The sequence below is a fragment of the Saccopteryx bilineata genome, chromosome 1 (genome assembly GCF_036850765.1).
Source record: "Saccopteryx bilineata isolate mSacBil1 chromosome 1, mSacBil1_pri_phased_curated, whole genome shotgun sequence".
Taxonomy (NCBI): domain Eukaryota; kingdom Metazoa; phylum Chordata; class Mammalia; order Chiroptera; family Emballonuridae; genus Saccopteryx; species Saccopteryx bilineata.
In genome coordinates, this window is record NC_089490.1 from 79,136,357 (window position 1) to 79,148,714 (window position 12,358).

Here is a 12,358-nt window from a genome sequence, read left to right on the forward strand (position 1 = left end):
GGTCGAGGGTTCAAAACCCCGAGCTCGCTGTGAGCGCAGGCACGTCAGCACGGGGTCGCTGGCTTACGCGGGGGAATCATCCACATCTCAAAGCTCGACAGCTATAACCCAAAAAGGTTGCCGGCTTGAGCAAGGGGTCAGTAGCAGTGGCCTTCGTACCTGTGCCCTAAATCCCGCAGGAGGCCTCACCTGAGGTCCTGCCCTTCCTCACCTGGGTCCTGCCCTCCTTCACCTGAGGTCCTGCACTCCCTCACCTGAGGTCCTGCCCCCTACGCCTGAGGCCCGAGCCCCGCCACCGGACGAGGCGTGCGACGCAGCAGCTCTGACGCGACCCGGCGCCCACCCAGACCCCCGCCTTTCGGAGGTGCGCCGGCACCGCGCGGGGCAGCCGCGCTCTTGTGGGTCCTTCAGGCGCCGGCCAGGCAGCCCCAGGGTCCTGGCGCGGTTGCGTAGCAGCTGCGGGGACGCGGTGCGTGGGGAGTTGAGCGCGGCATCGCCCGGTCGGTACGGAATCTGGGCTGCGGAGCGAGGTACGAGGGCGGCGGGGGGGACGCCCCTAGTCTGCGGGTCCTCGCAGGGGGCTGGGCGGCGGGGACGGCCCCCGGCTTGTTCGCTGATCCTGGGTATTTGTCGGATGTGGAGCGTCGCCCTGGAACGCGGGGCCGGCCACAGACTCGCAGGTCCCCGCCCTAAGCCCGCGAGCGGCAACCGGGCGGCGCGTGCTCAGTTGCGTTTGCACGGGGACACGCGGGCGTGAGCACGGGGGGCGGTCGCTCGGGGTGGCCGGCGGGGACTGCTGTGGACAGGACGCGCAGGTGAGCAGGACCTCAGGGTGCTGTGCGCGCCGTCCGTTACTGTGCGTGGTGACCGGGTCCAAGTTCGGTGGGAGTTCTGTGTCCAGGTCCAGCCCTGAGAGGAGCCACCGCGGTGGACTGCCACGTTGGCTTCCGCCTTTGGGAGACACTGGAAACTAGTGGAAGTGGAAAAGCCCGGAGAAGGGGCCGCAGGAGCCGGGTTGAGAGGGGAGGCAGTGCTGCCGGCGGGGTGGGGTGCACGAGACAGGACCAAGAGGGCGAGGAGACGTCTTTGGCTGCGTGGTCTGTCATTGCCATTCATTGATGACAACTCAGGCTTATAGAGGGTGTCTTTGCCAGACGGTGTCTCACGTTGATCGTATGACATGGGCAGTTTGGTGTCCCTGTTTTACAAGTGAGAAAACTTGATTGTAAAGCTCGAACTGTCTCTTCAGATGGGAGTGGGCAGTGTGCACTGAGCATGGTTGTAGTGAGCAGAGTGGACCACCCCAAGGTGATCTTGTTGGGGACAAGATTACAACTGTGGTTCAGCAGGTGGTGGCCAGGTAGTGGTGAATAGGGAAGGATGTGTGTTCTTGGACCTCTCTCACCTGCCCATTCTCTTCCCTGTCCAGACAGACAAGAGCCCCTCCCGAGAGCTGAGCCAAAAACCAATGGCTGGGGATAAAGCCAGACCCTGTGAGCTGGACCAAGAGAAATATGATGCTGATGACAATGTGAAGATCATCTGCCTGGGAGACAGTGCTGTGGGCAAGTCCAAGTATGTTGGGAGATGAGGGAGGAAAGACCAGGCCCACAGTGGGTCTAGGCTTTCAGAAACATTCTCAAGAAACACAGGAGCATGGCTTCTGTGGGAGTCTTCTGTGGGAGTCATGAGAGTAGTCTTGGCTGGAGCCCAGGTGTGCACTGGGGGAACAGCGAGAGGGGGGGATCACATCAGCACCTTGAGTGTGGGATAGTCATAGGACTGAGGAAATTGAGCTTTTCCTATGAGCCCTGGCAGAGGTGTGGGCAGGTCACCTTGGAGAGTACTGAAGCAGTCTAGGGTGATGTGAGAACTGGGGTGTTCCTGTTTGTGGTTATGGGCTGAGAGATTGAAAGTGGAGACAGTGGGAATGCAGACAGGAACATGTGACAGGTGTGACTAACACAACCAGTGACAAATTAAGTAAAGGTGGTAAAAATGCTTTTTCCTAGAGGGACCCATTGAGATTGAAAAGAGTAACTAGAAGTGCAGACTGACCATACTCCATGTGAAGATTGGCTCATTCCTTTAACTGACTTTGTTACCCATGTGCACAGGTGTGGAACGCCACACGTGGACAGTTGAATGGAGGCTCTGCAGGGCTGGCAGCTTGTCCTCAGGAGCTTTCTCCTATTTCTCACCTGTCTTGGGCTAGTGAGGGCACAGCTCCATTTCTGCCTTCACTTTCACTGACATGTTCTTGGACTGAGGTAGCGGTGACTGTTTCTTTAAGGCTTTGCCTTTTCAGGCCATGCTCATGAATTTATGCCCACAGCACCCAGTGCAGCTTTGGTTTGGTTGGATGGGATCCCATTTGCTTACTTTATCTCTGATTGCCCTTGCCCAAAGAGACATATTCAAAACATATTACTAAGATCAAAATCAAAGAGTTCACTGCCTATGTTTTCTTCTAGGAGTTTTCTGGTTTCAGATTTTAAAGTCTTTAATCCATTTTTAGTTTATTTTTGCATATGGTGTAAGAAAAGGGTCCACTTTCATGTTTTTGCACATATCTGTTAAATTTTCTCAACAACATTTATTGAATAGAATGTCTTTACCCCATTGCATATTCTTGCCTCCCTTGTCATAGATTAATTGACCATAAAGTCCTGGTCATTTATTTCTGAGTTCTCTTTCTGTTTGATTGATCTATGTGTCTGTTTTATGTCAGTATCATGCTGTTTAATTACTATGGCCTTGTAGTATAGTGTGATGTCAAGTAGCACGAATCCTGCAGCTTTGTTCTTTTTTCTCAAGATTGCTGTGGCCCTTGGGGGTTTTTTCTGGTTCCAAGTAAACTTTAGAGTTATTTGTTCTAGTTCTGTGAAATAGACCATTGATATATTGATAGGAATTGCACTGAATCTGTAGATTGCTTTGGGCACAATGGACATTTTAACGATGTTAATTCTTCCTATTATTGAGTCCTTATTTATATCTTCTCTTTCTGTGCCGAAAAAGAGTCCATTATTGAGACTTTCTGCATATTTATTCACTCCAAGCACATCTGCACTTGCTCAGTGCTGCGTTTTTAGAAAGCTGCTTGAACAGCCTTGTTAGATGATTGAAACATCTGGACTATCAGTGTTGGCGTCTGCTGATTGTCATTTTGCATTCTGTTGGAAGATTTCCTGGTTCTTGGTATGATGAATGATTTTCTGCTGAAACTTGGACATTCTGATTATCATGTTATTTAAACCTCTAAGTTGGCTTTCTGTGGCGCTGCTTCATCTAAGGAAGGAGAGGCTGCACCACCCACACCCACCACCTCTGCCTATGTGGTCTCAGCTGACGCTGTGAGGGAGGGAAGGAAGCCGGCTCCCTCCTTGGCTTTGTTTGACACTAGCTTGCCTTGAGGAAGTTGTGGGAGCCTCGTTAAGTCTCCAAAGCATGGAAATCTAGGCTTTTCTTTAGCCTTTGCTCATGGGGATGAAGGCGTGGCTGCAGTTTTCCATTTGGATGATGGTTATAGTCTAAATGTTTTTTGACCTAGGCCCTGGGGATGCAGTAATATACTAAAAACTCAAAAACTGCTTTCGTGAGCATTCCACTCTATCTGAGAGAGTCAATAAGTGGAAGCCCTATGTTTCCGTTGGTGTTACCCACAGGGCAGCAATACAGCACAAGATGAAATAAAGTTTGCCTGCGTGTTATGATTACATCATCGAGGAGAGTTTCATTGCTCAGGGGTCATTTGACCAAAGCCCTGGAAGACCTGCAAAATGTTGGGGATACAGCTGTTTCCCATGTATAAAGCAGGGGTGACCATGGTGTCCACAGTGTGCAGAGTAGGGATGATGGATCTCAGAGCCTCGCTTGGCTGGTGCACATACTTGTCGCAAAGTGGGCTGTTTTGTTATGAGGATTGGTCGTGGTGATCCCAGGTTCCAGGCATGGGAATGAGCTGATGGCACTAACTAGACAATTCATAGGCAGGATCAGGGTTAGCTCCTTACACAAACTCAGTTGTACATATATTGAGTTTGTTATGTTCACACAGTTTTCCAGTGTAGACATACAACAGAGTTCAGACGACAGATCTTTATTTCAACTAATGTTGGTGACCAGCTGCTGTGGTGCCTGCCCGCGGATAGAGCAGCTATGGGTACTGGGTACTTTCGGGGAGTCAGGAAGAGGGAGGTCCTGGGCATTGCCCTTACAAGGAATCTGTGGCTGTGTGGTGAATGGGAGGGGAAGCCACAGGTGACGTCAGCTGGCGGACCTGGGGGGATGCTCCTGACCACCGTGCACGTTCTCCTCACAGACTCATGGAGAGATTTCTCATGGATGGATTGTATCCTTCAAGGTTGGAAAGGCTCCTGTCCTGTGGCCTCCCCCACCTCCTCCCAGCCCATCCACCCCTTGCGCTAGAGTCGAGGGACGAGGGACAGGTGAGGGAGTGCATAGGTTTCACTCCTGCCAGTTTCTCACTGACAACATGCACCACACGTAATCATTGCTACGTATTTTGGATCTTACTTGTAGTTGGATTTGCATTCAATTAGCAGGACGGCAGAATGGCTAATAGCACCTGGTCAAATGCTTGGAACCTTATGCAAATCACTTAACCTCTCTAACCTCAAAGCTCGGGCTCCCTAATACTTAAAAATTCTCTGGTGTTAGTGAACTTTGTAAAATATGAGCTGCCAGCCCCTCCCACTTCCATGAATTGTACCACGCTGCGGGGTTGGAGTGAGATCTGCCTGGCAACCAGAGTGGTGTGCAGAGCTTCCCAGGAGAACCTACTGAGAGCTGGGGAAAGGAGAACCCCAGAGCCTCCCGGGGAGCCGGACAGTGTCTTGCCTCACCTTTCAGCAGGTCTCGCTCGCTCACACCTATGTGTCTCCGGCTTTGCAGGTAAACCGCTAGCATCTTGCAACTGCAGGAAGGGTTGTCCCCAGTGGTTTCATTGGGGTTTCACACACCGGTAAACTCCAGTTCACAGCTGAAGAGCCATCTGGCTTTCTTATGTGGAAAACTTATATTGCTAAAGTTGCATTTTCCAACCATGTGATACCATTTATGACGGCCGGCCTGTAAAATTCCATTCCAAGGGCTCCTCGGACCTAGATGGTCAGGACACACTGCCAGACTCTACCCCTTGCCTTCCATGGAGCGTGCGCCAGGGATATCTAAGGTAGACCCTCTGCCACAACATACATTCAATTTAAAGTCTAAATAACGCCAAAAAGGAAAGGAGCACCGCCTACCAAGTACCCTCCTCCCCTCCCCTTTTTGTTCATCTTCGCTCCTTAACCTGACCACAGTCAGCCCCAGCAGCTGTCCACGTACGCCCTGAACCTGTACAAGCACACGGCCATGGTGGACGGCAAGACCGTGCTTGTGGGTAAGCAGCACAAGGCCAATTACGCCAACTCTCAGGCAGGGAGAAGGGAAGGGAGAGACTAGGGCCATGGGAGAGAGCCAGGTAGGGGTAGTGAGACCCCGGCAGGGACAAGGTGGTAGGGAGGAGGTCTGGGAGTGGGGGGGAGGTCACAGGGCACAGCTCATGTCTGACCTGGTGTTCCGATAGAGCCAGTCCAGAAGTAACAACTGTGGTCTGAATATTACATTCCCCAGAGGGTTCTTCTGCCTTTCCATGAAGTGACAGCCTTCCCCTTGGCCAGGCCTCGCATCCTGACTGTTCAGCATCTGCAGTCACCGTAGGGGGGAAGTCAGCCTAGTTTTCACCTTGGAGGGCCTGCATCTGTGGGTGAGGGAAGGGGAGCACCTGCCTTCTCCTCATGGGGCTTCCTGTCTGCATTCATGTCCTCCTCGCCCTGTGTCTCTTCTCACTACTGCGGGCACACAGGCGCATGCCCAGACTCCCTGGGTCCTGGTGACATGCACATGCGAGTGTGTGGTCTCTATACCCTCTCTGTTTCTGCACAGAGATCTGCGTGGGGGGGGGGGGCTCTGGGCCTCTGCCCTTCGCCCCATCAGGCAGTCAGAGCTGTGTTCACATTGCAGACTTTTGGGACACAGCAGGCCAGGAGCGGTTCCAGAGTATGCACGCCTCCTACTACCACAAGGCCCACGCCTGCATCCTGGTACGGGACCAGCTGGGAGGCGGGTAGAGAAGGCACGGGCAAGTCAGGCCTGAGGGAGGAGGAGATGAAGGGACACACAGTACTGAGGGCTCCACAGACTTCCCATGACTGTCCCCTGGTGCTGCTTGCTAGGTACATGTGCTGGGGCCGAGAGGACCCTGCAGTTCTCAAGGGACTTTTCCTCCCAGACCAGCCCCTCCTCCCTCCTAGCATTCACCTTGCTGATTAGAACACAGTCATCTATGGTGCACCCACAGCTGGGGGTAATGGTGCCATGACGGGACATGAAGCTCGGCCATGAGGAGAGTCCGGACAGGAGACAAGATTCGTGTCAGCCTGTGTCCTGTAGGACCTGCACATGAACCCACGGCTCCATTCTCAGACCCTACTATCCCTTAAGCACAAAACCCTAGAAATTTTTCAAATTTTTAACTGATACTTAGAAGTGGACAGAACAAAAGAGGATGACAGAGTGAGGGCCATGTCGTTCCAGAAGACAACTTCAAGTTCTGCGTTTCCAGCCTCTGTGACCCCTGAGAACTGGGAAAGTGGGGCCCACCACTTGTGACTCAGTTCTGCACTGGCATTCAGAGATTTAAACGCCTCTTTTCTCTCTGGGAGTGACCTCCTGGCTCGACAGATCTCTCCGGGCTCGTTTTGGACCGTCTTCTAAGGCCTGTATCTGTGGCTGCCAGCCGCCAGTGCCAGCCAGCTGTGTGGGGCTGGGCAGGTGGAAAGCACGTGAGGATCCAACAATCCCAGAGGGAGCGTGGCTTCCGCCCTCCACCTTGAGAGCCTGATGGAGATTCTCCTCATCCCAGCTGGCTCCTCAGCTCTTTCAGAACAGGGAGGAAGCTCCGGAAACCAGACATGGGCAGAAGCAACTGTTGGATAGTGATCATAGGAGGAAGCCTGGTGTGAAGCAGTTTCCAGAAGTTTCATTTCAAGAATGCTTTATAAGAAGTCTTTATGCCCTGGCTGGTTGGCTCAGTGAATACAGCGTCAGCCTGGCGTATGGACATTCTGAGTTTGATTCCTGGTCAGGGCACACATGAGAAGTGGCCATCTGCTTCTCTCCCTCTCCCCCTTCTCACCCTCTTCCCTTCCTTCAGCCTATGGCTCTATTGGTTTCAGCATTGGCCCTGGGCGCTGAGCATAGCTCAGTTTGTCTGAGTGCATCAGTGTCAGGTGTTAAAAATAGCTTGGTTGATTTGAGTATCAGCCCCAGATGGGTGTGGGGTGGATCCAGGTTGAGGTACATGTGGGAATATGTCTCACTATTCCCCCTCCTCAAAAAAAGAAAAAAAAGTCTTTATTGGGGATTCAAGACAACCTGGTCATCTGTTGACATTGGGCCTGGGAAGTAAACGAATGAGCCTTCCAGGTGTCCTCCTGCTGCCTCGGGTGTGACATGTGACAGCTGTTGACCCAGGCCTACTGCATGCACGCAAGGCCCTGGGCCTGGTCCGTGTTCCTCTCACAAAGGGCTGGGTTATCTAGAAGTAATAGCAACCATTCCAGCAGATAACAGGCTTTCATCTCAGTCCACTGTTTGCGGGGTAGGTGGTGCCTGTGAGTTTATTCTGGAAGACAGCTTGGAAGCAAGCCAGCCTTTGAGGAGCTGTTGTGAGGGGCTTGAGGCGTCCCTGCAGCTGCAACTTGAGGTGTCAGGACTTCTGGCCTCCCTGCCCTTAGAGGAAGTCAAAGGTGCTCATGCTTCCTGCTGATATTTTAAAATAAGTGTAGAGTAAAAGTTTCAAGAAGTTAATGAAATTATAATCTAAAAAATAATAAAGTATAGCCCTGACTTGGTGGCTCAGTGGATGGAGCACTGTCCCAGCACGCTGAGGTCATGGGTTCAGTCCCTGGTCAGGGCACATATGGGAAGCAACCAATGAGTGCACAACTAAGTGGTGCCCCCTTCCGCTTCCCTCCGACTCCCCCCCTCTGTTCCTCTCTCCAGCTCTCAAATCAGTGGAAAAGTTAAAACGTATATATATCAATTACTTTTTAAAAGTTTAAAATACAAATTGAACAGAAAATTTAAAAGCTTAGGATTAAAAGTAAATAATAGTGGCCCTGGTCAGGTAGCTCCGTTGGTTAGAGCATTGACCTGATGATCTAGGATTGTAGGTTCTATCCTGGGTCAGGGCACTTAGAAGAGTCAACCAATGAATGCAGAAATAAGTGGAACAACAAATCAGTGTTCCTGTTCCTCCTCCCCTTTCTCTCTCAGATCAATAAATTAAAAAACAATTGAAGTGAATAATAGTAACTAAAGGGAAATTCTAGATAGAAACATTTAAAATTATTACAAATGAATTTAAAAAAATTTTTTTTAATTCATTTTAGTGAAAGAGAGAGAGAGAGAGAGAAGGGGGGAGGAGCAGGAAGCATCAACTCCCATATGTGCCTTGACTGGGCAAGCCCCCGGTTTTGAACCAGCAACCTCAGGGTTCCAGGTCGACGCTCTATCCACTGCGCCACCACAGGTCAGGCCACAAATGAATTTTAAAACAATTTAAGAAATAAAAATAATAGGCAAAAGGTTTACAAACTATTGATTAGTAAGATACAACTTGGTTAAAGTAGGTAAATTAAGTGGCAAAAAATAAAGATTTTTAAAAACACTTTTGGAACTGGCAGTTCTGGGGGCCCCTTGAGAAGGGCGGGCACAGATACAGCCTGTGGTCAGAACAGCTGCTGCTCAGAGCAGGAGCCTAGTCCAGGTTCACTGCCCGTGTGGGTGAGTCACCTGGGTGATTGCGGAGACACAGACATCTGAGTTGTCTTCTCTGCTTGGTGCAGGTGTTTGATGTGCAGAGGAAAGTCACCTACAGGAACCTGCCCACCTGGTACACAGAGCTTCGGGAGTTCAGGCCAGAGATCCCATGCCTTGTGGTGGCCAACAAAATTGATGGTGGGCCATCCCTGCCTCTGGTGTCAGCAGTGCCTGGGGAGCCCACTGCCACACGTCTACCCGTTTCTGGGACAGGAACCTTCAGTGATCCACCCTCCTTCCCAGCACATAGCCCTCGGTTACATGCCATCACTCCGTCCCAGACAGATCCCACTTTCTGGAGTTGGGCCTCCAGTGACCCACCCTGCTAGCCCCTCTCTCCCTATATGGACAGGCCAATATCCTCCCTTCTCTCTACAGCAGACATAAAGATGACCCAAAAAAGCTTCGCTTTTACCAAGAAGTACTCCCTACCCCTGTACTTCGTCTCAGCTGCTGACGGCACCAACGTTGTGAAGGTAATGGCCAGCTGCAGAGGCAGCCATGAGGTGGGACAGCCAGGTGGTGGTGGGGCTGGCTACAGGGTTTGCGGTCTGTGAGCTGCGAGTGGGGCTGCAATGAGCAGGGCATGGTATGGACAATAGGGGATCTGATGGGCCCATGGGTCATATTGGAGTCAGGGTGAGGGGGAAAAGGTGAGTTGAAGGATGACCTTGTTGATTTTAGGAGCGCAGTGTTGTGTGGACTTAGGATCGGACCAGTGGTGGGTCCAAGGCAGGCAGCACCCGGGTCACCAACACCCCACAGCCATGTTTTCCTCCCTACCCCCACCCCCCTCCCCAGCTCTTCAATGATGCAATTCGATCAGCTGTGTCTTACAAACAGAATTCCCAGGACTTCATGGATGAGGTTTTGCAGGAGCTTGAGGTAGGTCAGGCTTCTCTTCAGAGAGTGTAAAACAAGCCAATATAGTGGCTCATGCAGACAGTACCTGTAGGTAGGTAGGTGCAGGGCCAGGCCTCACCTGCAGCCTTGTCCACAGAACTTTGACTTGGAGCAGAAGGAGAAGGACCTGCCAGACCAAGAACAGCACGGCGGCACTGAGAGCCCGTGTTCCCCCTGAGCCCGAGCAGGCCCCTCCCTCCCTCCTGCAGCCCTCCAGCTCTGAACAGAGAAACTTCCTGGCCCATGATGCCCGACCCTTCCACAGTGGGCCCCTGACTGGGTCAGCACCAGCAAGCAGCCTTGACACGCCAGACACTGGAGCAGAATTAGGGATTGTAATCCTCTCAGGGTTGGACAGTGAAGAGAATCAGGAAACATGCTGTGTGTCTCTCAAATAAAAGGAAATTTAGGTTTTCTGTCTCCCAGAACTGACCTCAGGGCCTATTTGTTGCATGTCTATCAAGGGCATGATTTCTAACCCTGACTGCCCCCACCCCCATCCCTGCAGAATTTTGGGGCTCCACCCTTTTCATCAGTCTCCCAAACACCTTTTTAAGAATGGTTTTGAGCAGACAGCTGTTCATTCCACAGGTGTGTCAGGAGCTCTTCTAGGTACAGCCAGTACCTCTGCACGCTGGGGCCCGTCACGGGCCCAGGTTGTCATACTTGGGGATACACACTGTTGGTAGACATCAAGGGTCAGTGCAGCCTGCACACAGCGTGTCACACCAGTTTCAATGAGAAACACTAAGGAGAGCTTCCTTAAAACCGCATCTTCAGCCTGAGGCGTTTCTTCACGTTCCGAGGGTCTGTGTGGAGATGGTGCCAGGCAGCAAGGGCCCGAATCCCGCTGCCCCTCCCGCTTCTCTCCAGTACCTGGGCTCACCGTGTGCTTTCATAATCATCTTGTATGTCATTTGCACGGTGCTTATTTATTTTTCTGTTTTCTCTCACACAGTAAAGGTTGAATTACATAAATACTGAGTCACGTGCATGTTTTGTGGGTCTGGAATTCACTGGACAAACAGCACAAAGGAACTTGCAGGTCACCAGCTACATTAATAGGGGGAGATAGCCTTGATGTCACACAGCGGCCACCCTGGTAGCTCTCCATTCACTTTAGCAGAGACCATTTCACTGCAATTTAGTGTTTTATTGTGTTTTAGTGTTTAAATGAGTTTTGGAAGACAAGAACAAACTTTTTTCTCTTTAAACTACCAGTGATTACAATTTCAATTTAAGAGATTAAATCTGACTATGGATTTTCAGGAATGTGTTACCCTGGTGAGGTGGGCTTTTAGAAACAACAAAAACAAAACACCCGAGTTACTATAAAGAACAAGTCAGTATTTTTTAAATATAATGGCTTTTTGACATAATTCAAATACCCTAAAATTCACCATTAGTATTGGTTTCACACAACAATTCCGTGTCATGATTTCTAGAGGCAGAGCCTGAGAAGGCAATTCTTGCACACATAACTTACTGGGGCAGGTCTCAGAAGATGCGTGGACAGGGGCCCAAGACAGAGCAGGAGCAGAAGCTAAGCAGGTGTGGTCTCAGCCACTCCAGCGTCGGTCCCCCCACCCCACCCCAAAGCTCTGGAGGACAAGCTGCCCTGCAGAGTTGGTCCCGTGATGAGCCCAGGGTTTTCGTGCATTCAGCCAAGTGTGAGAGCAGGAGTGGAGGGGCAGCTCATAGCCTCCAGGGCAAAGGGGCTCCTGTTGTGGCAAGGGCGGCATTCGGCTGCTGCTTAAAATTCACTCTGTCCTGAAGGATACAAGGAGTGCCACACCAAATCTGTTGTCTTTTTTTCTTTTTTTTTTTGCAAGACTAAGAGACAGAGGGACACACAGGGATGAGCAGACAGGGACAGACAGGAAGGGAGAGATGAGAAGCATCAACTCATAATTGTGACACCTTAGTTTTTCATTGATTGCTTTCTCATATGTGCCTTGACTAGGGGGCTCCAGCTGAGCCAGTGACCCCTTGCTTAAGGCAGCAACCTTGGGCTTCAAGCCAGCAACCATGGGGTTTTGAACCTGAGTCCTCAGCGTCCCAGGCTGACACTCCGTCTGCTATGCCACTGCCTGGTCAGGCTGTTATGTCATAATTTATTATAGTGGAATTTACATGAAAAATTAACCATTTAAAAGTAAACAATACAATGCCATTTATACAGTTCAAAAACCTTTCTGTCACTTATAAGTAGCACCAGTCCTCATTAAGCACTTTATTCCTTCAGCCCCTGGCAAATACCAGTCTGCAGTAGTGTCAATGGGTTTATCTCTTCTGGACATTTCCTATAAATGGAATAGTGCAGTATGTCACCTTCTGTACCTCTCCCTGACTTAGCAGGATGCTTTCCAGGCTTATCCAGCTAGCCTGTCCTTTATTCCTTTCTGTGGATGAATAATGACCTATTGTATTTATACACAACAATTTGTGTGTATTCATTTGCCATGGATGGTGGATGGACATTTGGGCTGTTTCTCCCTTTTAGCTATTGTGACCAGTGCTGCTGTGAGCACTCTTATACCTGTACGTATATGAGCCTCAGTTT

The 12,358-nt window shown here is 50.8% G+C and overlaps 1 protein-coding gene across 6 annotated transcripts; it reads left to right on the top strand.

Annotated features, from left to right (window-relative positions):
• The first annotated feature begins 428 nt into the window (after nt 1–428).
• Nucleotides 429–10,773, top strand: RABL2B (RAB, member of RAS oncogene family like 2B). 6 transcript variants are annotated; one of them, XM_066254492.1, is made up of 9 exons: nt 429–530; nt 1,430–1,575; nt 4,325–4,354; nt 5,328–5,407; nt 6,031–6,110; nt 8,919–9,030; nt 9,271–9,368; nt 9,694–9,777; nt 9,893–10,773. In XM_066254492.1, exons 2-9 carry the CDS (start codon nt 1,469–1,471, stop codon nt 9,971–9,973), a joined length of 672 nt encoding a protein of 223 aa, XP_066110589.1. In that variant the 5' UTR covers nt 429–530; nt 1,430–1,468; the 3' UTR covers nt 9,974–10,773. The 6 variants fall into 6 exon arrangements, with proteins under 6 accessions (XP_066110589.1, XP_066110601.1, XP_066110606.1 ...); XM_066254504.1 differs by having other exon boundaries at nt 9,274–9,368; XM_066254502.1 differs by having other exon boundaries at nt 445–530; nt 1,434–1,575.
• Nucleotides 10,774–12,358: the final 1,585 nt, after the last annotated feature.